The sequence below is a fragment of the Symphalangus syndactylus genome, chromosome 23, assembly GCF_028878055.3.
Source record: "Symphalangus syndactylus isolate Jambi chromosome 23, NHGRI_mSymSyn1-v2.1_pri, whole genome shotgun sequence".
In the NCBI taxonomy this organism is placed as follows: domain Eukaryota; kingdom Metazoa; phylum Chordata; class Mammalia; order Primates; family Hylobatidae; genus Symphalangus; species Symphalangus syndactylus.
Window position 1 is genome coordinate 62,463,402 of NC_072445.2, and position 26,106 is coordinate 62,489,507.

At 35.7% G+C, this 26,106-nt stretch overlaps 1 protein-coding gene and 1 long non-coding RNA gene across 9 annotated transcripts in view; one reads left to right on the forward strand and one right to left on the reverse strand.

Annotated features, from left to right (window-relative positions):
* LOC129472870 (uncharacterized) overlaps positions 1-1,630 on the reverse strand; it is a 343,454-nt gene extending 341,824 nt beyond the window's left edge. For 2 of the 3 annotated variants that reach the window (XR_008654114.1, XR_008654116.1), the window contains exon 1: positions 967-1,521. This is a non-coding gene — a long non-coding RNA (uncharacterized lncRNA). Of the gene's footprint in view, positions 1-966 lie in introns of all 3 variants that reach the window. The other variant, XR_010119199.1, reaches the window with a different exon arrangement.
* Positions 1,592-24,439, forward strand: SLC35B3 (solute carrier family 35 member B3). 6 transcript variants are annotated; one of them, XM_055262808.2, is made up of 11 exons: positions 1,592-1,800; positions 2,720-2,765; positions 7,272-7,565; positions 9,404-9,525; positions 14,855-15,009; positions 16,651-16,758; positions 17,794-17,891; positions 19,966-20,058; positions 20,470-20,581; positions 22,480-22,549; positions 23,811-24,439. In XM_055262808.2, the coding sequence occupies exons 2-11, from the start codon at positions 2,763-2,765 to the stop codon at positions 23,959-23,961; spliced, it is 1,206 nt and encodes a 401-aa protein (XP_055118783.1). In that variant the 5' UTR covers positions 1,592-1,800; positions 2,720-2,762; the 3' UTR covers positions 23,962-24,439. The 6 variants fall into 6 exon arrangements, with proteins under 6 accessions (XP_055118783.1, XP_063489011.1, XP_055118786.1 ...); XM_063632941.1 differs by having other exon boundaries at positions 1,597-1,645; XM_055262811.1 differs by having other exon boundaries at positions 1,600-1,704.
* Positions 24,440-26,106: the final 1,667 nt, after the last annotated feature.

Consider the following 26,106-nt stretch of genomic DNA (forward strand, 5'->3'; position numbering starts at 1 on the left):
TTGGGGGCAATTAGAAAAGCTCTGAAGTGTAGCTTGGATGTGACCCATCAAGAATAAGTTCAGTCTTAAAAACAGAGTAAGAATTTCGAACTTTAATCTGAGTAAAATGGTAAACCACTAAAAGGTTCTGCACAGAGGAGTGGCATATTCAAGTTCTAACGGGATCACTCTAGCTGCTGAATGCAACTATGTAGAGAAATAAAGGGAATGCAGAAAGCTATGCTCACGGCTACTGCAATTGTCCAGGCGTGAGCAGATGGTACCTTGTAACACCTCTTGCACCTTAAGTTGTTTTATACTGCCATTTACTTTCTCATGGAAACCCCTAATTTCTTCAGGGCAGGGAGCTCATACGCATAGTTTATGATATGACCTATACATATGCCCACTTAATAGATGCTTGATAAATAACCATCATATAAATGGCTAACAGTAGTAATAAATCCACATTATAGAGTGACGATATGGCATCACTGAAAGGTTTTGTCATTTACTATCTCTTTAGGAAATTTAAGTTCTCTAAGCCTTAATTTCAACATTCCTAAATGTTGCTAACACCAGCCTAACAAGGTTGGCAAGTATTAAATGAAAATCTCTACCCAGACCTTTTTTCCTCACCACCAAAGTAGGTGCCTTGCTTTATTACAAACCCTCAATCCCAATACAAGACACAAATTCTACCCTTTCTGAATAGTGCCTGTAAAATTTTAAAAGTTGTCCATAACTGACTGTATTCTAACATATATATTAATCCAATTCATCCCTTTCTGGAATTCAAGACATGCTTTCAAAAATTATCCATCGTCGTTACAGTAATATTTCCTTAACGATTCTCTGAAAACAGCTTATCCCCAAACCGTCTTGGTTTTCACATTATTACATCTCAGTGGTGATAGATGTGGCCCTAAATGCGGGGAAAACGTTTACAAAACTTTTGATGGCTGGTCCTCAAGCTTTGAGATTTACCTTCCAAGAATTAAGCGGCACTATCAAAACAATGCTGGCAACATTTTTATGAGGTTGCAAGGACCACGGTTGCTGCAGCTACAGGATGAGTTATAACGTCAAAAGCAACCCAAGCGTTACTTCAGCCCATCTTCACCGGAGAAGCCCGTATGAATCAGGCAAAAACATAAAAACAGGTACTGTGACTTTGCCGTATCTCATTTAGATCAAGTAGCAAGAAGAAGGAAGACAAGGATTTTAAAATCTGGCTCCAACATTCTCCACTTGGTCCCGTTCTCAAATCTCAGCCCAGGGCCGCTGACGTAAAGTTGCCTCTCTCGTGGGCTCCACGGGCTCGGGGGCAGCCGGCAGCTGAAACCCGGGGGGCTTCAGAGGCTTGGAGGCCAGAAGCAGGCAGAGCGCCGATGGGATAATGAGATTCTCCAGCACATCGGCGCTCACCGCCCTACTCCATTTCAGTGGGTAGAGGTAAGGGCTGAAAGGCGACCCTCGCACCGCCGGGCCCACCTTGGCAGTGCCGGCCTAGCGTCTCTACCCGATAGAGCATGCGCGGGAGGTAACGACCCGCACACCGGCGGCGGCCACAGGCCTGTCGGGAGGCGGGGCCACGCGTCTGCGCACGCGCGCAGGGACACATAGGCGGAAGTGGCTTGCGGGCGCCGGAGTTGAGTGCTTTCCGGTGAGGCGACCGCCGCGGTGGAAAGTGCAGGAGTGGGAGAGGAGGAGGAGGAAGAGGAGGTGATGGCGACGGACCTGGGGTGGGGGAGATGCTCCGTCTAGCTGAGGCGCCACCCAGACTGCCGTCACCCTTCTGGGTGACATACCGGCCTTGGGGTACGCGTGCCTTCGGGGCCTTTCCTGTGTTTGGGACCCAGATCTTCTCTCCTCCAGAAAACCTTGGCACTGCCCATCTTCCTCACCCAGAAGGAGCGTTCGAGGAGTGGATGAGGTCGAGATGGAAGGAACGGGTGACTCCCTTTTTTTAAAGAGCGGAAACCGGCCGGGCGGTTTCCAGGGAGGAGCATCTGTTCCTCCTCGCCCGTTTTTCGCCCTCGGGCTGGCGAGAACTCCCTCGGGTCCCAATCCGTGGACTCGCAGGGGTGAGGTGACCTCAAGGGGTCTTTTACGCTGTTCTCGGGGTCTCTGGAGAACTGTCAGTCACCTGGATACCTCTAGACTGTATTTACAGTTAACTGTTTCCTGGTTCCGTGTTTATTAAATAGGGGCACTCCAAGGTACTCTTTTCTCCATTTGGCTTGCAGTAGAATGTGATTGTTGTGGCTGGGCTATTAAGTTTATGGTATAAACTTCCACTAGAAGTTCTGCAAGTTTCCTCCAGTCTTTGCAACTGAATTATCTCTCCCGTCTTTTTATTATTATTTAAAGGAATATCGAAAGTAAAAGATGGAATGATTTGGTGCGCTAACAAAATCTTAAGTGTTGAGTATCTGCATTTTTTCTACATTAGGATATCAGAAGGCTAGAATTGTTTTTTAATTAAACGTTTTTCTAAGTGAATTGAGATAGTCTGGAACTTGGAAGAGAGGCAGCATTTCAAAATAATTTAGACAGCGTTATTTTTACTTAATTAATATATAGATTAAGTCCTAGTGTTAACTTTTTCTCTTGGAAAAAAAAAAAAAGAATAGTCTTCAAAAATTAGCACAGCGTTTCTCCACCTTTGTGTAATGATGTGTGTACAAAGAAATGAGATGGAACTTTGTTTTTTCTGTTTTATAATCGTACACCATAGGCCATGATTGATTCCGGAGCGCAGTTAATCAAGGCATAATGGCATGGTAAGATTCTTTTATTTGTAACGTTGAGTGTGGCAAAATATAGTTAAAATCACGTTTTTTCAGGTTAATGACACCGTAATGACTTTTTTTTTCATATTCTACCTTTCTTGGTGTGGGACTTTCGTCCTTCAGGTCGGAAACTCAAAAATAAACTGAAATAATTGTGACTTCAGTAGGTCGTTGTAACTCAACATTATCACGAATTTTCATTTTTAAATATACATTGTATGCCGGAAATGCTACCTTTTTATTCCATTTTAGCAGTTGAAGTTGAATATCTGTGTTGAATTTAGGAAGAGGCCTCAGGCAATGATACACACCTGTGATTTTTTAAATATATATATATACATTTTAGTTTCAGTGATTACTGTGAGCTTCAAAAGCAAAGCACAATGTCGATCATTTAGTCTGAAAACTAATTTTAATTCCATGCTGCATTTTTGCTCCTTGCACCACAAGGAGTTTGGCCCATTTTTTTTTAGATGATGGTTAATATCAGTCATTAATGTTTGAAGTGGTAGGGATATGGCAGACATTCATTCCCCAATGATCACAGTTATTAGGTATCAGAGGTCTTCATCAGTCACACTTTCTCACCAGTGATGTTCTTATTAATAAAACAGCATTCTAAATGCAAGGCTTTGATGGGCAAGTTTTATGACACTGATGCCTCAGGCAAAGGAAACAAATTTATTTTCATGTTCATTTCAAATGTTTTGAGGGGGGGTTTCGGTAGCGATGTCGGTATTTTGGCACACGTAGAAAAGACAGTGCTAGAGAGATTTCGTTCTGCACATGTAGCCTAGATCTGCAGCACATAAAGCTGCCAAGAAGTGTATTAGAAGTGGTAAAGTGTTGGAAAGGAGCTGAATAACGTTGATTAAATAAATGGTGCTTGCTAAAGTGCGGTAGAGTCCTTCATTTAATCTTACATTTTTGTTATGTACCAGAACATCATAGGAAGATACCTCCTGCCTTAAGGATTTCATAGGCTTTTAGGAGAAACAAGTATAAAAACAAAAAAGCTACACCATTATAATTTAGGAATTTGAAAAATATGTATAATATGATACTAGAGTCCAGGACATCAACTCATTTTTAACTTTGTTTTGTTTTTTTTTTTTTTTTTTTTGAGACGGAGTCTCGCTCTGTCGCCCAGGCTGGAGTGCAGTGGCGCGATCTCGGCTCACTGCAAGCTCCGCCTCCTGGGTTCACGCCATTCTCCTGCCTCAGCCTCTCTGAGTAGCTGGGACTACAGGCGCCCGCCACGACGCCCGGCTAATTTTTTGTATTTTTAGTAGAGACGGGGTTTCACCGTGGTCTCGATCTCCTGACCTCGTGATCCGCCCGCCTCGGCCTCCCAAAGTGCTCGGATTACAAGCGTGAGCCACCGCGCCCGGCCTAACTTTGAGGCCTTATTCATAGATGCAGCATGATCAGGCTTCATGTTGAGCCATGTGACAGATGGGTCAGAAAGGGAAGAATTGATTATAAACAGTCTAGTAATCTAGGCAAGAGAAAACGGCTGCCTGATGGAGTAGGGTCCAAAACAGATTTTAGATATAGTTATAGATGTAGAGTTAACAGGAATCTTGGCAAAATATAGAATGTGAAGAAAAGGAAATATTCTTAAGATAACTCCCAGATTTTTAGCTTGTGTTTCATACTAGGTACTGTTAAGTGAGATTGGGAATATAGGAACAAACAGTAGATTTGTTTTGAGGGGAAAATAATCAGCTTTGGCCATTTTAAATATGAAGTGCCAGCAGAGCTTATGAGTAGAGATATCAAAGAAGCATTTAGACATAGAGCTCTGGATCTCAGGAGAGAAGGCAGCGTTGGAAATTCAGGTCCATGTTTCCAGCTGCACATCAAAGGGGTGAGTCAGCTTGAGCACACCATATCACCCTAGCAATATTTCTAAAAAGTTGAAGGATGACAGCTAACACACTTATGGACTGTCATATGCCAGGCAATTTTACATTTATTTCATATAGTCCTAACCATAATCCTGTGATAGGCACATTTTTAACTCCTCCCACTTTTGAAGGTACAGAACCTAAAGCTCAGAAAAGTTAAACGATTTGCCCAAGGCTCCTCAGCCAGATCTTGAACTCATATCTGTCAAAATTCCAAAGCATGGGGAAAGCATGCTATACTGCTTTCTTATACTATTACCTATAATTGTATTGAGTCATTACAATATGCTTGGCAGTTTACAAAATTACAGACATCTCAGAAGAAGGTGACTTTGGGAAAGCATGACCTTCTGGAGAAACGTTTTGATGCCAATAAAAGCAGGAAAGATGTTTTCTAGAAGTTTTATTTATTCTGTATGTATGTGTAAATATATAAGCATTATTTGTAAATTTTCCCCACTCTTTTTCTATAAGATTTTCAGTTTTGCTCATAAAGTTTGCCAGTACCACCATCCATTTCAAAAATCGTATCCAAGCAGAAGGTGAGTGATTGCAAGCTGAAGTTTGAGGGTATCAAGAGGAAGGATCAGTTTATTTGGTTCATCTGAATATCAGGTCAGAGTATATGCCAGGTACCAAGGACGCAGAGACAAATAAGATTTGAATCTTGCCTTTCAAGTTCTCTTTTCTAATAACTGGGGGGATTAGTGATGGTGTCACAAAGGAGGGGATATTAAAGCTGAACTTCCAAACCTGACCTTGAGAAAGAAGACCTCAGGTTGAAAGGACATCATGAACAGAAGGCAGCGGTGTTTTAAAGTCCCTGGTGTATTTCAGGACTGAAACATGGGTGGTTTAGGGCTTTATTGAGAGTGGAGGGAGAGCAAACTTAGAAACCTATGTGAGGCCGGGTTTATTTGAGTGGTGCACTATATCCATGCCCACACATAGAAAAGAGTAAATTGTTAAGGTTTTCGTCTCTTCTACATTCAAGCACAGGTTTGACCAAATATTTAGGAGAGATAATTTAAAGCACGGTTTTAAAAGAAAGTCACATCTGAAAGATATCCTGCAAGATTACATAAAAAGTCTTACAAATGACAGTGATTGAAACAATGTGGGAAGCAAGAACAAAGGAAAGCGAAGAATAAACAAGAGGAACACAGTAAACTTCATGAAACTACTTTTCTATTTAGAAATATGGCAGGTGCCCTATGAAATGTTGTGGCAGCTGTGTATTTTTAGTTACCAGTGGTATTCAGATCCTTGACCCCTCCTTTAATTCCTAAGGATGACCTGGTTAACCTCTGTAAATTAGCAAACTAGAAGTGATCATGAAGAGGCAACTCTAATTTTGGCCATTATAAACCATCTTGTAGCAGTTTAAAAAAAATTACCAAAGGAAAACTCACTGTCAAAATTATTCCTATTTCTCTTCATGCCGCACTTTAAATTTTTGTTCCCACTGGAATTAAAAACAGATGAGTCGTTCCTAAGAAAATAACTTCTTTTACATAGGTTTGTTCTATACTTTGTCATAATTCTTCAGTCTTTCCTCAGTCTTTACATGGAATTCATTTTTTCAGTTCATATAAATCCAAAGAGAAATTGATGGCTTCATAATTTTTTTTAGACTGACAAAAAATGACATGTTTTCTCCAGCCTTTTACATCCCAGAAGAATGTAAATTAAATTAAAATGATTTGTTCCAGAGGAAGAAAACATTTTTTAACCTAAGAGATGCTACTGCTGAAGCATATTGTGCTTTCTGTAGTCTGTGATAAATCTAGCTCTTTAAGGACCTTAGTTTTGGGGTTTTTTGTTTTGTTTTGTTTTTTTCATTCATTTTCTAGAGACAGGGTCCGGCTCTGTCGCCCAGGCTGGAGTGTGGGGGTGCAAACATAGATTACTGCAGCCTCAAACTCCTGGACACAAGTGATCCTCCTGCCTCAGCCTCCCGAGTAGCTAGGACTACAGGCATGCACCACCATGTCCAGCTAATTTTTTTATTTTATTTTATTTGGTAGAGAGAGGGTCTTGCTATGTTGCCCAGGCTGGTCTTGAACTTCTGGTCTCAAGCAACCTCTCTGCTTCAGCCTCCCAAAATGTTGGGATTACAGGCATGAGCCGCCACACCTGGCCTTCATTTTTTTAGTTTATTTTTTAAATGTCATTAGCAAATATATCTTAGAATTGTCTTAGTATTTAAAGGAGAATTACTTATTTTTTTACTCTTCTACAAATGAAGATTGACTTTAATGTTGAGAATGTTATGCATCAACTATATATAGACGCAAAGACATGTTTAGTTCTTTGATGAAATACTAGCTTTTGTTGCTGTGGAAATAAGTATGGTTTATATTCAGTTTAATGATGTACTAATCTTTATCAGCTGTAGACAAATTGTTTAAAGATTGTAGGCATATTGTTTTTGGTGATTTGGAACCTAGAATACAGGAATTAATATACTAATATCCAGAGAGAAGCAGACATTTCTATAATTTTAAAATATGATTTGGAGTATTATTTGGAGGATTAAACTTTATCATCTAAATGTTTTCTTTTAATTGCTTATTTCCTTCTCTAGGACTTGACACAGCAAGCAAAAGACATACAGAACATAACAGTCCAGGAAACCAACAAAAATAACTCTGAAAGCATTGAATGCAGCAAAATAACAATGGATCTCAAGTTCAACAATTCCAGGAAATATATTTCTATCACTGTGCCATCCAAAACCCAAACAATGTCACCACACATCAAGTCAATTGAGGACATTGTGGTACTTGGCATGAATCTCAGCAAGTTTAACAAACTTACTCAGTTTTTCATATGTGTTGCTGGAGTTTTTGTATTTTACCTAATTTATGGGTATTTACAGGTAAAAAAGTTATATGTTTGTAATATGTTAATTATTTATAATAATTGGGGTCAGTATGGGCATTTACTAGTTTTACCCGAGATAGTCACTTACGGGATACTGGCTGATTCATAAATTTGAATTTTTTAGTATAGAGTAGAAAACAGTTTCTTAAAACAGAAAACAGATCAAAATTCAAGAGTTAAATATTTTAAGTGGGGAGGAGGCACATGTAGAGACTATCTTGAAAAATTGTCGTTATGAAAATTAGTTTTTAAACATTTAACAAAATGTAGGTAATAATTGCAACCATGTGTTTCCAAGAGAAAGAAATGATTCAAGTATTGATTGGTATCTTGGAACATTGTTGAATGATAGTGCAGTTTACTCGATTCTTGGAACTCAATAATAAAAGATCATTTTTGCAAAAATGTATCAGGATATTTTATGGTTTTCTAAAGGTATCTCTTTAATCCTACAATATTTGAATTATTTCTTTTTTAAACATCTCTTATATTCTCATTCTTACTGGCTTTGTCTTCTAACTTTGCCAGAATCTTATTGTTCTGTGATTTTTGCTGGCACAAAACATTTCTAACACTGCAACAATTTGTCTCATATTTACATTGTATTTGGAAAAGTTATATACCTTTGGCTAGGAGCAAATTTCTGACCTTCAAAGACATGGGCTGGATGGGTGAGGATCCAGGCTAGTGAAAACAGGATGTTGGAATGGGCTCTAATTTTATTACTTGTCATTTAATTAGTGGATATTTTCCCATAACGTGAGAAAGCCTTTGTAATTCAAGAAAAGGAAAATGATGTATTTTCTTAAAACACAGATAATAGTTCCAGTATTCTTTAGTACTAAAAAGTTAGTGAATTTAAAAATTGTTGTATTCTTTTTCATTGTCTTGTAGAGATGAAACATCAAGGGAAATGTAACTGAACATGGAATTGTGACTGTTTTTTAGTTAGCTTGCAAGAATGCTATGAAGAATATTAATGTAAAACAAAAATGAATTAAAAATTTTAGTATTTATAATAACTGATATTCCACTAGTAGGTGATACAAAACTTGAGATGCCACAATGAAGAACAATTAAAAATAGAGATTAGAATTTCTTGTTGAGAAACATTTTAGAAACATTTTTTTCTTCAGCATACCACTGTTACCAAATAGCTTGGGAACAGAGTTAGCCATTGCAATGGAAAATGAATTTGAAATTTACCCTGTAAGTGTCATTAAATAAATTTTCTCTAATTAATAATCAGATATTTTAGTTTATAATTGGTTTATGCAAAGGTTTTTTTAAATTACACGAACTCCTGCTAATTGTGTTTATAACTTAACCACTTTGATTTTGTAAAAACTGACATTGCTACTGTTGCTTATAATTACATATCAAAATAGTTCAGAGAAAATGGTTGGGGTTTGGTAATGAAGTGTTTTTTATAGATGTACGCATATTCATACATACACTTCATTTATTCAATTTGATTTATTGATCAATTTGATTTATTCAATTAAAATTGAACCAGATAACTATTAGAATAACTCTTAGTGACTTGTTAAGAATGGCTTATTAATAACTGATATAAATATTGCTTTATAATATAACATGTTTAGGCAAATTAACCATTTCCTCTAAAAGAAGAAGGTTTATATCATCTATGGCACAAGAATTTCAAAAAATAACATTACCAATATGAAAGAGCTTCTAACCTCTCTAATTTACATTTTGTTATTGTTGGAGGTGGGGCTTGGTATCTTTAAAAATGTTGTGTTTATAAGAATTTATTTGTAGGAAATTAATGTGCTGCCTTGGACTTAACAGTGTTTATGTGTCTTTTGACAGGAATTAATATTTTCAGTGGAGGGTTTTAAGTCCTATGGCTGGTACCTTACCTTAGTGCAGTTTGCCTTTTACTCCATATTTGGCCTAATAGAACTTCAGCTTATTCAGGACAAAAGGAGGAGGTATGTGGTTTGTTTTTATTTTTTGATATTTCACTTGTATTAGTTGAGTTTTTTTTGGCATACTGAATATGCATGAAATTTATACTTCTATTAACAAAACATCTGATAGGCATGAATTCTTACCAGTATAACTAACTTAATAATACTAAATACATTTTATTCATTTATACACTGAAAAAAATAAAGTCTCTTCTTAAATGCAGTATTACAAAATAAAAAAAATAGCTTTAGGCTCAACTTACAGTGTTATATCTTCTTAAAACATGATAAAAAACACAGTGTACATACTTGATTTTTATAAATTCTGAAATAGGTGCAGTTACTGATTTGTAGTACAACTAACATCACAGTGGTGAAATGAAATATCAGTACAGGTTGAGCATCCTAATCCAAAAATCCGAAATCCAGAAATGCTCCAAAATTAGAAAAGTTTTGAGTGCCAATGTGACACAAGTGGAAACTTCCAAACATAAGTACTTAACACAAATTTTGTTTTGTGCACAAAATTATATAAAATGTGCACCATGACCAGCTCTGGGACAGCTGGGATGCAGGGCACCAAGTTCTTAAGCTGCACACAGCATAGTGACCTTGGGCCCAGCCCACAAAACCTTTCTTTCCTCCTAGGCTTCCTGGCCTGTGATGGGAGTGGCTACCACGAAGACCTATGACATGCTCTAGAGACGTTTTCCCCATTGTCTTGGGGATTAACATTCAGATCCTTGTTAGGCAAATTTCTGCACCCAGCTTGAATTTCTCCTCAAAAAATGGGTTTTTCTTTTCTACTACATCGTCAGGTTGCAAATTTTCTGAACCTTTTTGCTCTGTTTCCCTTTTAAAATGGAATGCTTTCAACAGCACCCAATTACCTTTTGAATGCTTTGCTGCTTAGAAATTTCTTCCACCAGATACCCTAAATCATCTCAAAGTTCCACAAATGTCTAGAACAGGGGCAAAATGCCACCAGTCTCTTTGCTAAAACATAACAAGAGTCACCTTTGCTCTAGTTCCCAACAAGTTCCTCATGTCCATCTGAGGCCACCTCAGTCTGAACCTTATTGTTCATATCACTATCAGCTTTTTTGCCAAAGCCATTCAACAAGTCTCTAGGTGGTTCCAAACTGTCCTACATTTTCCTGTCTTCTTCTGAGCCCTCCAAACTCTTCCAGCCCCTGCCTGATATGCAGTTCCAAAGTTGCTTCCACAGTTTTGGGTCTCATTTCAGCAACACCTCACTCCCAGTACCAATTTACTGCTATTAGTCCATTTTCATGCTGCTGATAAAGACATACCCGAGACTGGGAAGAAAAAGAAGTTTAACTGAACTTACAGTTCCACATGGCTTGGGAGGCCTCAGAATCATGGCAGGAGTCAAAAGTCAGTCTTACATGGTAGTGGCAAGAGAAAATGAGGAAGATGCAAAAGCGGAAACCCCTGATAAAACCATCAGATCTTGTGAGACTTATTCACTACCACGAGAACAATATGGGGGAAACCACCCCCATGATTCAAATTATCTCCCACTGGGTCCCTCCCACAGCACATGGAAATTATGGGAGTACAATTCAAGATGAGATTTGAGTGGTGACACAGAGCCAAACCATATCAAAAATGTTCTATAAAATTACCTTCAGGTTACGTGTATAATGTATATATGAAACATAAATAAATCTCATATTAAGACCTGTGTCTCATTCCCCAAGATACCTTACTACGCAGATGCAAATATTCCAAAATCTGAAAAAATTCGAAATTTGAAACACTCTGGTCGCCAGCATTTTGGATGAAGGATACCAAGTCCGTATCTGTTGTTATTCTGCTTTTTTAGAATGTGAAGTTATATTTTGTGGGATATGCCTCAGCTATCATTGCCATATGATGTCCGATAGCTGAGGTTGCGTTCTTAAGCATTAGAGAAACACATCTCATTCCTTTTCATCAAGACCAAATGTGCTTGTTTGACAATATCATTTGAGTTAGCATCCATCTAGATTTGAGAAATATCTTGATATATCTTTAATGGCATCTAGAACAATATGCAATAAAACTTAGTCTCTGATTATAAACAGAAAGTGGTTAGGAATTTGAATATAAAATGTTCTTGGTTAATGTAAGAAGTGTGCTCCTTCTGTCATACCCTAATGTGTATATATATATATATCGTGTATCTATTGGGCAGTTTAAATGTAATAATGACTGTAATACTGACATACCTTGATACAAATGTTTAATCCTTTAGTGAAGATTTCAAAAATTGTGCAGCTTTTTTTTTCAATCATAAAATGGTTTTGAAGTTTGTATCAAGGTAACTACAGTTTTACATATTTAAATCTATATTACAGGTTTCTTCATGGGTCTAATTTTGCCTCTCAACCTGTCTTTATTGCCAATAAATTATTGTAGCAATTATTGTAAAAATATTTGAACCTTAGAATATCATCTTCATTATTTTTATGTTCTATCATGATTCTCCATGATAGAATCATGGAGGCAAGCCGATGAAATCCAACTTCCTCATTTTACCAATGAGAAAACAAAGACCTAGAGGAGTACTGGCAATAGCCATAGGTGATAGAATAGGAAGTAATTAAATATATCTGTCAAGACTAATATATAAGGAAGCTTGATGATGATTGACTACTTATTGCAAACTACTGGGCCTTCTAAGGTAAGATTGCTTCTAAGGTAAACAACACTAATACTATCTTTGTAGGTGAAAAATTATACAATGACGATGCATGTCCTGTTACATTTCAGAAAGAAACACCTCCCTATCAGCTACCCCGATGAGAGGGGAGGGGGCCTCAAGCCATATTTATCCCAACTTTTAAATCACATGACCATAACATATTTTAAAATAAAATAATTTGTACTTGATTTAAGTATAAGTGAAACAATTTGGGAGAATAATTTATGTATTTATAATAAATTAATTATGAATTGAAACCTTTCTGAATTTATTTCTGCAAATACACCCATATCTGAATTTATTTAATGGTACTGCTACTCGTTAGACCTTTAATTAGCTAAACTCTTTGCTGCCGTTATTTTTTTCTTCTTCCCACATTTATGTGAATACCGACATACTGGAATAAGTACATCAATACTCATTGAGAATTTGGAGTTAGAAACATGGGTTTGGGTCTTGGCACTTGGGTCTTATTACATCTGTCAAGACCTCAGAGAAGTTTCTATAATACTCTAACTCTAAATTTTATCTTGAGGATCATATGTGGTAATGCGTGCTAAAGTACATCATAAACTGTAATATCCTAAATATACTGCTTATTGTTTTTCATCAAAGAATACCTTGTAACATTATTATTAATTACTATGAGTTTCTAATTAAGGAGAGTGCTCAGATTTGTCTTGAAGAGGTTTTTAAAGTTAAAATTTTCTCCCCTGCCAGGTGTGGTGGCTCACGCCTGTAATCCTGGCATTTTGGGAGGCCGAGGCAGGTTGATCACCTGAGGTTAGGAGTTCGAGACCAGCCTGGCCAACATGGTGAAACCCCATCTCTACTAAAAATATAAAATTAGCCGGGCATGGTGGCGGGCACTTGTAATCCTAGCTACTCAGGAGGCTGAGGCAGGAGAATGGTTTGAACCCGGGAGGCGGAGGTTGCAGTGAGCCAAGATGGCGCCACTGCACTCCAGCCTGGGCAACAAGAGCGAGACTCCGTCTCAAAAAAGGAATTTTCTCCCCATTTCTAAGGAAGCAAGCAATTGACGTGTTAAATAAAATAGAAATAGTGAGTATCCTGGAGGCAAGCTGATCAAATCTAATTTCTTCATTTTACCAATGAGGAAACAAAGACCTAGAGGACTGCTCAGAATTTTTGGAGCTACTTTTGGATTTAGTTCCCCTGTCAGGCTGGTTTTCTTTCTACCTGTACTGTGCTACTTTTCTACTCATTCCTTGTAATTCTTCTGACTTGAATTTTTATTTTCTGCCAATGATTTGCCATTTATCTTTGAGAAAACCTGACCACCTTGACTTGTATCATTTTACGTGGTGAAGTGCTGCCCCACCATCACTGATGATATGCCAGTGAGGGTCAAACCCCATGGATGGCATGAACATGTTTACACTGATGCATATATGGGCATGCAAGTTGTTTCCACGTGGATTTTCATGGTTAACTACTATATTGGTAGTTAAGTAGAAAAAAAACCCCTCAGAATCAAATGTAAATGATGCATTTTAATTGACTTTTTCCAGTAAATTATTTTACCTTATATCTAACCATATATAAGATGGGGAATTTTGTTGCCTTGATTTCAATGTGAACACAAATTCTAAAATGGAAATTACATCTAACTCTCCAGCATTATCAGTATGAATAGTGCCTCATTGTGTCTATGTTCGTCATGCCAGCATACAAGATTATTGTTTAGACCATTAAATATCTAGTCAAAGTGAGCATATGCTCACAATAATGGCTCAAAATTCTGAAGATGCTAAATTAAGAATCTCCTTTAGGAACTTTAGATAGAGCCAAAATTAAAAGATTTGAAATCATGAGGAGAGAGTCAGATACCTCATCTTAAAAGTTGATTATTATAACATAGAATACAGAGAGATGATCTGTAAGATATTATAATAAAAGTTATATCTAGGGTTTTAAGCCACGTGAACTTTTCCCAGAGAAAATTTTCTTGGGTTATTTTAGCAGAATGGATAGATGTATTTTTCCTAATGCTAGATGGAAACATTAGGAAACAGAAAAACAATTCAAGAGTTAAAAATTAGTTTTAAAATTGTTAAGGTACCTTTTACCATTATGGAGGCCAACATTAGCTGGGCATGGTGGCGCACACCTGTAGTCCCAGCTACTCAGGAGGCTAAGGCAAAAGAATTTCTTGAACCCATGAGGCAGAGGTTGCAGTTAGCTGAGATCATGCCACTGCACTCCAGCCTGGGCAACAGAGCGAGACCTTATCTCAAGCAAACAACAACAAAAAAAGAAGCTCTTTTTCTCTAACTTAAGATGGTTAAGATTGTTTTTATTTGTGGCTAGAACTGCTGTTAAAAAAATTAAAAAAAACACCTTTTGTCAACATTTATACCTTCAGTAAAAATCTAAACTCTTTTACATAATTGAGTGGCCTCATTTATGATTGACTAAATAAAGGTAAATTGTTATTTTTATAAACTTTTTTATACAAGAGCATTACAGTTTTTAAATAGTGATTTTTTTACTGATATTTCCAGAAATAGTAACCAGAAATTAGAAACGTAATTAGACATTTACACATTGTGAACACATTATCTTTTAGTAGTATGAATTGGGTCCCAAAATGAAGGTTTTAAAAATTGTCTTTTACAGAATACCAGGAAAAACCTACATGATAATAGCTTTTCTAACTGTGGGTACTATGGGGTTATCAAACACTTCCTTGGGCTACCTGAATTACCCTACCCAAGTCATCTTCAAGTGCTGCAAATTGATTCCTGTTATGCTAGGAGGAGTTTTTATTCAAGGTATAGTAATGATATGTTTTTATACTATTTAAAACTAATAGGCTATGTTATGGCATCTAGCATTAGGAAAAACATTAAACTTCTATATTTTCAGTGAGCATTCTAGATATTGTAACAATTCTGAATCACAAAATAAGGTATTCTAAAAACACTGATGGCCAGGCACAGTGGCTCAACACTGATGGCCAGGCACAGTGGCTCACGCCTGTAATCCCAGCACTGTGGGAGGCCAAGGTGGGTGGATCACAAGGTCAGGAGTTCGAGACCAGCCTGGCCAATATGGTGAAACCCTGTCTCTACTAAAAATACAAAAATTAGCCAGGCGTGGTGGTGTACGCCTGTAGTCCCAGCTACTCGGGAGGCTGAGGCAGAAGAATTGCTTGAACCCAGGAGGCAGAGGTTGCAGTGAGCCGAGGTCACACCACTGCACTCCAGCCTGGGCGACAGAGCGAGACTCCGTCTCAAAAAAAAAAACCACTGATATGCCTTACTTTCTAAAGTCGGTAATTTGGACTTAAGAAAAAGAAAAGATAATACTTTGTTTTTATTATTTTATTTTGGAATCTACCACATTTCCAGCAATACTATATTTCTGTATTAAAGGTCTAGTTCAAAAGTACATGGAAAGGTCCCTTTTTTCAGTTCCTTCATTCTTCTACTCTCCAGGGCTCTACCCTTCACTTCCATTGTGCATGGGCAGTTCTCATATTGAAGTAAAGTTTGATCTGAGCAGAACTGCGTTTTTACCAACCCCGCTGGCTTAGTGATGTTTAGAGCCCCAGCTAAGTGACAAGTTTTGTGGAAATAGGAGTAAAAGAGGAGGCAGTGATAGCAACAAACAGTGGAAGTAGCTTCTGTTGTTCACATTAATTGTCATGAGGAATATTCGTGTTTTAATAGTCGGGTGTTTCTGTATCACTGAAGTTCTTACACAGCCTGATATCATTTATGCATTAGATACCATCCCAGAATAAGCCTTTAAAAATGAAAGTGTTGCCAACTACTTCACGTGTCATTTCAGGATAACTTCATATAGGAAAAAATAATTGACCTCAATCCCTATTAAGAATCACATTTATTCTCCCAACTGACTAGGCATATATAATATTGTCCTTATAAACCTTACAAAAAAGTCATGCTACATTTTATTTTTAAAATAAGGATATATTAAAATCATTTAATTTTCACTTGCCTGGAAGTTACCACATTATGATATTTGCAAACTTAAACAGTTATGTAACCAGAATCATTACTCTGGTTACTTTGTAAACTTACAAACTACAAGAAAATTCATAACCTTTTATTATGCACAAAGTAAAACAGGAACTAAATTTCCAGGAAATTTTTTAAATGTTTGTGGAAGTGCATTATTCTTGCCGTCAGTTTTTGCCAAAGTATGTATTTTAGTGTCACTATTACGCCAGATAAAGTAGCTCTTGTTTCTAACTTACAGGGACATATTGCTGCCCATTGGTAGTTTTCAGAAGCCGTCTTGTGATTGTCTTCTGCCTTGACCTAAGTGTTCACGTGTTTGGCATTGGATATAAAAAAACAAATCTGTGTTCTACTTAACACATAGAGCAAATACAAAGCTGGGTGGGTATTTGCATAATGAAGTGGATTTACATTTGTTTTATACAGGAAAGCGTTATAATGTTGCAGATGTGTCTGCTGCCATATGTATGAGCCTTGGCCTGATATGGTTTACCCTCGCTGACAGCACAATTGCACCAAATTTCAACCTGACAGGTAAGTAATTTATTTATATTCCTAGCTTTTATAGGCATTTTAGTTTAGAATACGAATTTCGAATATTTTGTAAGCATTTTAAATGATAGTATGACAGCTGCAATTTTCGTATGTAACATAAAGCTTTTGGACTTTCCATATAAGATGTAGTGAAAATATCACAGCTCTGTAGGTAAAACAATTTGTTTGTTTTTTAGTGTGCTTGCATTTTGATGCTTCTCAGGAATGAACTGTTGACTCAGATTTGTTTATGTCAGTTGTACCTTTATTATAATTATGTTGTAACTCAGTATTAAGTTATTCAGAAATGAATATGAACAAATAATTGTTTTTGTGAAAACTGAGTTAACTGACACAACTTGATTGACAAGCAATAAAATCACTATTGAATGAGGTATGGGTAAAAACACTGCGAATATGGGAGGGAAGCTCATAAACATATGAAAGGATTCTGTACTCTGCAGGGCACTTTTAAACAAAAACACCTTGGAAATCATGGAAAATGTGTGCTATGAGTGTGTTTATACAAAGGAGAAAATACGGAATTCTATTCAGGACCCATGCTCAAAGAAAAAGGCCCTGACAGCTGCATGCATGTTTATGTGATTTAAATTAAACATTTTAGTAATGATAGGGTTTTTCAAAAATGACTTTTCTCTTCATCTGTTTTTTTCTTTTTTAATTAACTGAATAGCCACCAATCCCAATAGATAGATATCCTAAGAATTTCTTCCACACTTTCAGAACTAGTGGAACTATTAGACTAGTAGAATATTTGTGGAACTGTTATTTGATACGCTATTGAAATGTGAAATGTGATATGTACAGAACTAAGTTTATTAGTATATCTTTTTTAATATCATCACCTATGTACTTGTTATAACTGATTGTGAATAAGAATATTCTGGATTACCGAACAGATGTAGTTGAAGATCTGCTTTTGTTTTTTAGACCAATGAAATTCCTGATAAAGCTTGATTATAGTTCATATGTTTAAATAAGGAGTTTTTTTGTTTTTTTAATACCTTCTTGAAGGTGTGGTGCTTATTTCCCTGGCATTATGTGCAGATGCTGTCATTGGAAATGTTCAAGAGAAAGCTATGAAACTTCATAATGCTTCTAATTCTGAAATGGTAAATACTCTAGTGTTTTTTCTTCAAATTAGACAGATTTAAAAAATGGTGATATACATAATTTGATGAAATAATTATAACTAGCATTGCATTTTTAAACTATCATTTTTACAAAAATAATACATTCAAACATTATAGGAAGGTAAAAACTAAAACTACAACTAGCAGTGCTAACCGCTTGTTGCATAGTTGACAAATTTTCCTCATTGATTTAGTTTTTTATATATTAAAATATAATCTTTTGTTATGTCATTTCTCTCATCTCTTTCTAGTGGGTAGTATTTTTCCATGTAGAAGTTTGTAATTTTTATATGGCCCAATTTGTCTTTTCCTTGCTGGCTTCTGGCTAAGTATCATGGTTGAAATGGGCTTTCCTAACCCTGAGATTTAGAACATTTCATCCCTGTTGCCTACTAGTTTTGTGATTTCCTTTTTTATTAAGCCCTTGATCCAATCTAAAACTTTTTTAAAAGAACTTTTTTTTCAAATGACTACCATTTTTTCTAATATCATTTATTGAATAATCCACTTTCAGCTCATTTTAAATGCCCTCTTTATCATATCACACTCTTGTGTGGCATTCAGAATTGTATTTGAATTTATTTTTGCAATAGTACATATAATGACAGCAGCTTTATCATACATTTATTATCTGTTAGGACTAGCTACCATTGTTCCTTTTCTTTTGCAGAATATTACTACCAGTAGTTATTCTGGGGTGTTTATATTCCCAAATAAACTAAAAATTCCATTGGTATTGTGATTGGTATGGCATTGAATTATAAATTAATTTAGGGAGAATGGCATCTTGATTATTTCAGTCCAAGAATAAGGTATGACTTTTCTTTTACTCAAGTGGTCTTTTTTTCAATGTCCATTAGAGTTTAAAGTTTTCTTCATGTAAATCCAGCACATTTCTTACTAAAGGTATTGTTAATAACTTATTAAAGTTGTTTCATCTTTTTGTGATTATTGCAAATAATATCTTTCTGTATCTCTTGTAACTGGTTCTTTTTTGCAAATAGCGTCCTTTTGTATATCTTGTAACTGGTTTTAATATGGGAAAATTGTGTGTGTGTGTCTTTACATTAATTTTATAACCAACCACCTTGCTGGACAGAAAGAACATACTGAATTAAGAACATACTGAATTAAGGATAGACAGGATTATTCTTTCCTGTTATTTTCTTAACACAGAATGGGGCAACTTAAGTAGTCTCTAATAACACAGGAACTTGGTTAAGAATTTTCTTCATCATAATCACTACTCATTGTAGATAAGGTAAGGATGGGCGCAGAGAGAATTGAGGGAGTGTAGGTTGTTAGGAAGTTAATATAATACAGTATTTATGTTGGTAGGCTCTGGAATAAGATAGCTCAGTTCATATCCTGGCTTTACTAGCACTCGTTTGGGGAAAATTACTTAATATCTCTAAGTTATAGTTTCTTCATCTGGAAATTGGATTATAATAACTAAGAATACCCATATCTAGGGTGGTTGTGAGAAGTAAATGGAATAATCTGTACTGAGCTTCAGCACAGTACCTGACACACAGCAGATATTTAGGTTTGCTGCTGCTGCTGCTGATTCTGTTTAAGAAAAGCATAGTAAATTGGGATTAAAAGGTTGGTTGGAAAATAGAGAAGTTAAGCAGTAGATATGCCATATACTGCTTATTTTCATTATATTTTAATGTCTTTTAGAAACTTAATTTTTTGTGTGTTTTATAAGTATCTTTAAAGATTTTTGTTTTGTTTCATTTAAGTATTTTTTTTTAGAACTCTAATATGAAAATCTGGTTTGATTTCAATAATTAAGCCTAGAAAGAAATGAATATGTAAGCATACATAAAAGGATTAATATTACTAGGTGTTATTTTGTACATAAAATGAGGCATAGACTTATAAAACATTAGAATCAAATATCATTTCTGGAAATTTAGGCCATATTGAAATGATAGTTTCTTTTAAAATGTTTGTTCTGCAAACCTAATTGAGCCATAGAGTTAAAACCCTCAATCTTCCATTTTCGGTTTCATAGTACTTTTTTCTGCTTTATTTTTATCTGCTCTAGGTACTGTATTCGTATTCAATTGGTTTTGTATACATTTTACTGGGATTGACATGCACTAGTGGATTAGGCCCTGCAGTAACATTTTGTGCAAAGGTAAACACTAATCACATTTAAAAAAAAAAAATATCTTCTGTTAAATAATTTTCTCTGTATTTCTAATTTCCCTTGTTCAAAAGAGGCATCATAGATATAATGATACCTCCTTTAATATAACCTATGCCAATCAGAAATTAATTTCAGAAATGAAATGATTGATATTTAAATTTATTTTATCCTTCCTGTACCCTATGAGTTGATTTTTAAGCTGTTCATAATGTAGAAAAGTTGAGGATCTTTAATTTCAGCATTTTTTTCATTAAATCAAAATAAGAATCTTTGCTTGACTGCATTATCAAACAACTTATTATTGCTCAAGAAGTTGATTAAAATCTGTAGTTTTGTTTTATTTGTAATACCTCGGGGTTTGTTTTACATTTTTCTAACAGGCTTTTTTATTTTTGGCAGAATCCAGTTCGGACCTATGGTTATGCGTTCCTTTTTTCCCTCACTGGATATTTTGGAATCTCCTTTGTTCTGGCTTTGATTAAAATTTTTGGTGCACTTATTGCTGTAACAGGTAGGAGGGATTTACTTGCTTTGATTATAAAATAAGCATTTACATTTTCTCTGATGCTCTTTTTCGAAACATAAGGGCAACATCTCCTTTACATTAAAAAGAAAATTGTCATATTTCACCAATTTATTCTTTGGCTTATGATGTTTCTTTAGAATTCTAAAGAAAATGTTGTTTGATCTTAATTTCTTATTTTGATGGTTTAATTTTAAAATCAAACATATACATTTATCAGAACAGTAACCCTTAAACGCATTAAAAGAACTTTCTGTAAAATTATGATGAGACGACGACCTCCAAAGAAAGTACTGCATTTATATGCTTTTAACCTGTAACTGAAACTTTCAATTTTGTTGATTTCAAGTATGAGAGGTACACTTTAAATAAGCTTTTTAGGCCTTTCATTTGTACATTTTCTAGGACACCAACCAGATTAGCTTCCCTTTTCACCAATAAGCACTATGCACCTGCTGTGTGCAGGGTCTTTGGCCCTGTAGAAAAATCAGTTGTATTTGTTCTGCTTTGGAGGAGTGTACAGCCTAGTGAGGGGAACAGATGAGTCAATGTGCCACCTGTGTCATTTGCCAAAACTCTAAGGTACAGCTTTTGCCTCAGAGGTGCAGGCAGGAGTTTTCCTCTCACGTAAAAGAAAGCCAGAGTTGGCAATAATCATAGCTAATGCGTACATAGCCCTAGTATGTACCAGACACCATTATTTTAATCTCACAACAGTCCTATAAATTAGTCACTATGATTATTCCATTTTACAGATGGATAAACTGAGGCACAGGGAGGTTAAGTGACTTGTCTCATAGTCAACCAGAGCCAGGTTCCAGTGATGGCAGTCTGGCTGCACACCTGTGCTCTTCACCATACATTATACTGCCTCTAAGCTGGTATGGTGACTCCATGGTCATGAGAAACCCACGTTCTTTCTGTCTGCTGTGCCATCTTCATCCTCATGCTATGCAGTGGGATGGAGTAAGAGAAGATGAAAATCCTAAAAGTCATACTCCGAGAAACAGCACTTCTGCTCACATTTCACCATAGCCTAGACACATGACCACACCTAGTAGCAGGAGAAGAGGGAACATATAACCAGCTCAAAACAGGGGTCCTTTTACTATAGAAAGAAAAACAGACATTGGGAATGTGACTCTGGCACGTTTCCAGAACAGCTTCTTCCTTTGGAATTCATTCATTCATGCATAAATTACTAAGTGCCAGGAACTGTAGAGTCTTGGAATGTACAGATAAATAAGGCAAGAAACTAAGTAAAGCACATAGTCAAGTGGGAAGATGGCAACTGATAGTGCAGTGAGGAAGAAAGTACTGTCATGGAGATCTATGCAGATCTCCCCACTCTGCCTGGGACCAGAGAGGAAGGCTTCCAGCCTTACGGCAGACTTCAAAGTGTAGTACTTCAAAGGACGGGAAAAAGTTAATACAGTTGTGTAAAGAAGATTGTAACGGTTACTTATAGTCTTATCCAGAGAAGACCGCTATTAAGATACGAGTATATCCTTTAGATTACTGTTTTTAAAGAATAACCCCTGCCTCTAGCTAATCATAGCTTCCATAGGAAAGCCTTTCTCTAAGACTTAAACTGTGGCTTCATAATACCATGACCTCCATCAAGTACTTACTACAGTTGTACTTTAACATTTAACTGTATTAATTATTTAATGTCTGTTTCCCTACAAGACTAAACTCCATAGTAACAGGGAACAGTGACTTTTGTGCGTGTGTTTGGTTGGTTGGTTTTTACTTTCCATTGTTACCTTGGCACCTCACACAGATTCTGGCATATAGTCAGGTCTGTAAATATTTGCTGAATAAGTGATTTCTAAAATATTGTCAAGATAATAGGCACATTCTAAACTAATTTTTTGCTCCTACAGTGACAACAGGAAGAAAAGCAATGACCATTGTACTTTCGTTTATATTCTTTGCTAAACCATTCACATTTCAGTAAGTACTTTTTAATTAAACAATTTTTCTCAGTTTTAGATACTGTGTTTCACATTTCCTCTTAATCTTAATTTCACCTTTTCTACTTTTTCTTTTTTGTAGTAAAAAGAAATTATATAAATTATATAATTTATATAATTATAAACACATATTTTATAAATATAAAACACATAATTATATAAATTAATGTGTTTTTTTTTCCTGTTATGCTTTATAAAGAAACCTTTTCATCTTGATCTCTTAACTATCAGTGTATCTTCTGCTATTTTGCAAATGTTGGTAATTTATTATTTTGAATTTATCATTTTGTATACTTAAATTGCCTAACCAGAGTCCAGTGCAAATGTGACCTGTTTCCATTATGAGTGAATGAATGTGAGTGATGTGTACGTTGTTGAGATTAAGGGATTCCCCTTTGCCCTACTGCAAATATATAAATTATGTATTTACAGCACATGCTTTTAAAAAATATCAGTTTATTTGATGCCTGTTTCCACAAAGGATTTAAGGTAGAGAAGTATTCTGTAAGTTACATCCTAAAGACTTTAAACTTAGCTTGTATTTTTTGTGTGTATGAAAGTGTTTACTATCATATTTACTGTCTTTACTATTTGTTTGACATTAGCACCATTTAAACTTATATTGGTCAGGATTGTGAAGTTTCACACCAAAAACTTAACAATCTATAAGTTTAGAGGGAAACATAAAATTAATTTCCATCATTGTATTACAGATTATTTGTCTATAAACTAGTTTTTCTTTATGTACTAGGTATAATACATAATAGTGTTATGTCATACATAAATATAATTACAATGATTCCCCTACTTTCTCAGGGATGTTCCTCTTTTTATTCCTTTATATTCTACCCAACTGAGACAACGAGCTGAACAGCTGAGTTTAATTCCCAAAATGGCCTTTGGTAGATACACATGTCCAATGCTTTAAGTGTACTCTTAAGACTTTTGGTAGGGGATTGTACTTTGAATATACTGTCATCCCCAAAGTTCAAATGAACTATGTCATATAAAATCTTATAAAATATCTTTCTTTATATATACCCACTGCATTATTAAAAGATACAGAATTCTATCAAATCTCATCTAAGAATACTATTTTTATTTTAATGCTATTATTGTAGGCTTCTAACAGAATTTTACTTCACTGAAGAATTATTATGGACATATTACCAAATTCTGTGGTTAACAGTAAATTGTTATTTTGCTAATTTTAATTTTTTTTCCTTATTTCTTTCTCTTAGGTATGTATGGTCTGGTTTGTTAGTTGTCCTTGGTATATTTCTCAATGTTTACAGCAAAAATATGGATAAAATAAGACTACCATCACTGTATGATTTGATAAACAAATCAGTGGAAGCAAGAAAGTCAAGGACGCTGGCACAAACTGTATAGACAGTGATTGTCCTATTTAAAATAGAATTTTAAGGGAACAATCATCAATTAATTAACTTTCCAAAGGGACTGATAAAAACCAAAGGATCTGGAGGCATTGCTATCCCATTTGTGGATAGATTTCATATGAAGTTGTTTTGTGGTGTCAGCCTTTTCTTCAGAGCATTTGTTTGACTGACTTCCAAAGCAATCAAGAGAGCCACGTCTAGCAGACTTTACAATAAAATGTCAATATGAAGAACTGTAATTCCTAGCAGTTTATTGAGAATTTCACTGGAAATGGACCATGTGTTGCAAGACTAATTGGCTATAATTATGTCATATCAAAGAAATCAATATGTAATAGATTGTTTTATATTCATTCCATTTTGATGGTGTTATTTAAATTGATTCTCTGTTATAAGAGTAAACTGATGAGTTGAAGTCTGGAGAGAATAACATTCATTATAAATAAAATTATTCTGTGATCTTTTTTCAAGATGCGTTAATAGAATTTTGTTATAAAGAGAGAAATGGAAGTTGGAGTAAGACTTAACATGAACTTTAAAACTTGAGTTTTCTCTCATTTAAAATTATTCTTTAGAGCAGGAGCTCCCAACCACCCAGGCCATGGACTGGTACCAGTCCGTGGCCTGTTACGAACCAGACCACGCAACAGGAGGTGAGAGGCTGACAAGTGAGCATTACCATCTGAGCTCCACCTCCTGTCAGATCAGCGGCAGCGTTAGATTCTCATAGGAGCGGGAACCCTGTTATGAACCGCATATGCAAGGGGTTTGGGTTGTACACTCCTTATGAGGGTCTAATGCCTGATGATCTGAAGTGGAACAGTTTCATAGTTTTATCCTGAAACCATCCCCTGTCCCAGTCCATGGAAAAATTGTCTTCCACGAAACTAGTCCCTGCTGCCAAAAGGGTTGGGGACCACTGATGTAGAGAAGACATGCTTTAAGTTTTACGTAGAATATAGGCAAGGTAGTAAAAACAGACATCATTCGGCATCGTGTAAGTATGTGTCGTAAGAAAAATTTGCTACAGTTTGCCCAAGTAATCCCAAAAGATTCATGATTGGATTTTTTTTAATTGAAGAAAAAGTAATTGATGTCTCAAAATTATAATAAAATAATTATAAAATTATCCTAGTTTTTTCCATACAAGTGAGATTTAATTTGGAAGTTTGAGGACAAAATAGGATAAATTTAAGAAACACAAGTAGACTTAGCAAATTTGGACAATATTTTCCCCCTTAGCACATTCAGGCTGCTATATAAAATATCATAAATGGGTACCTCATAAACATTGGAAATTTACTTCCCACAGTTCTGATGTCTGGAAGTCCAAGATGGAGGTGCTGGCAGATTTGGTGAGAGCCTGCTTTCTGGTTCACAGAAGGAGCATTCTCATTATGTCCTTATATGATGAAGGGCCAAACAAGCTCCCTTGGGTGCTAATCCCATTTTCAAGGACTCTGCCCTCATGACCTTATCACCTCCCAAAAGGCCCCATCACTTAATACAATCACTTTGGGAGTTAGGATTTCAACATATGAATCTCGGGGACACAAACATTCAGACCATAGGAATGTTGCATGCATAGTTTTGAGTCTGAATTCAAAGATTTAGGCACGTATTTTTAGGAGTGATTTTTAGAATTGCTTCTACTGTATTTTTTTTAAATTCTGTTATTCTTTGTTTTCAATATAAATAATACTGGTTTAAAAAGCTTAGTGCTCTTGGGGACACTGTTTATGTTTTGTGAGTATAATATACTTGGAATAGTTAATCTCAGTCTTAAAATTCCATTGTATTCTGATGGCTACTTTAACCTGTTACCTGCATATGCAGGTACAACAGAGCCTGTATCATGGAGGGGGTCCAGCATGAGGAATTCCGACTGGTTTTCATTTGCCCATTTGCTAAAATAATAGTTATTGTTTTTTCCCAAGTGGTAATCATTTAAAATTTTTCCTGGCTTAAGATAGAAGGGATCTTAATGCATACTTCATTATGCTGCCTTAAACTTTTAAGAAAAAAAGGATTAAAAAAGGATTTGTACTTGAAAGAAAAACTTGTCAACTTTCTCAAATCTTTGATAAAATATAAATTTGACTTATCAAAGCATTATTTTGCCTCTACACTTTCCTAA

What these genes read in the sequence shown, in the direction of transcription:
- SLC35B3 (XM_063632940.1), top strand. Translation starts at nt 1,734, where the DNA reads ATGCTCCGTCTAGCTGAGGCGCCACCCAGACTGCCGTCACCCTTCTGG. An exon ending in TAATTTATGGGTATTTACAG is followed by an intron (nt 7,566 to 9,403) that starts GTAAAAAAGTTA and finishes GTCTTTTGACAG; the next exon opens with GAATTAATATTTTCAGTGGA. An exon ending in ATGCTTCTAATTCTGAAATG is followed by an intron (nt 17,892 to 19,965) that starts GTAAATACTCTA and finishes TATCTGCTCTAG; the next exon opens with GTACTGTATTCGTATTCAAT.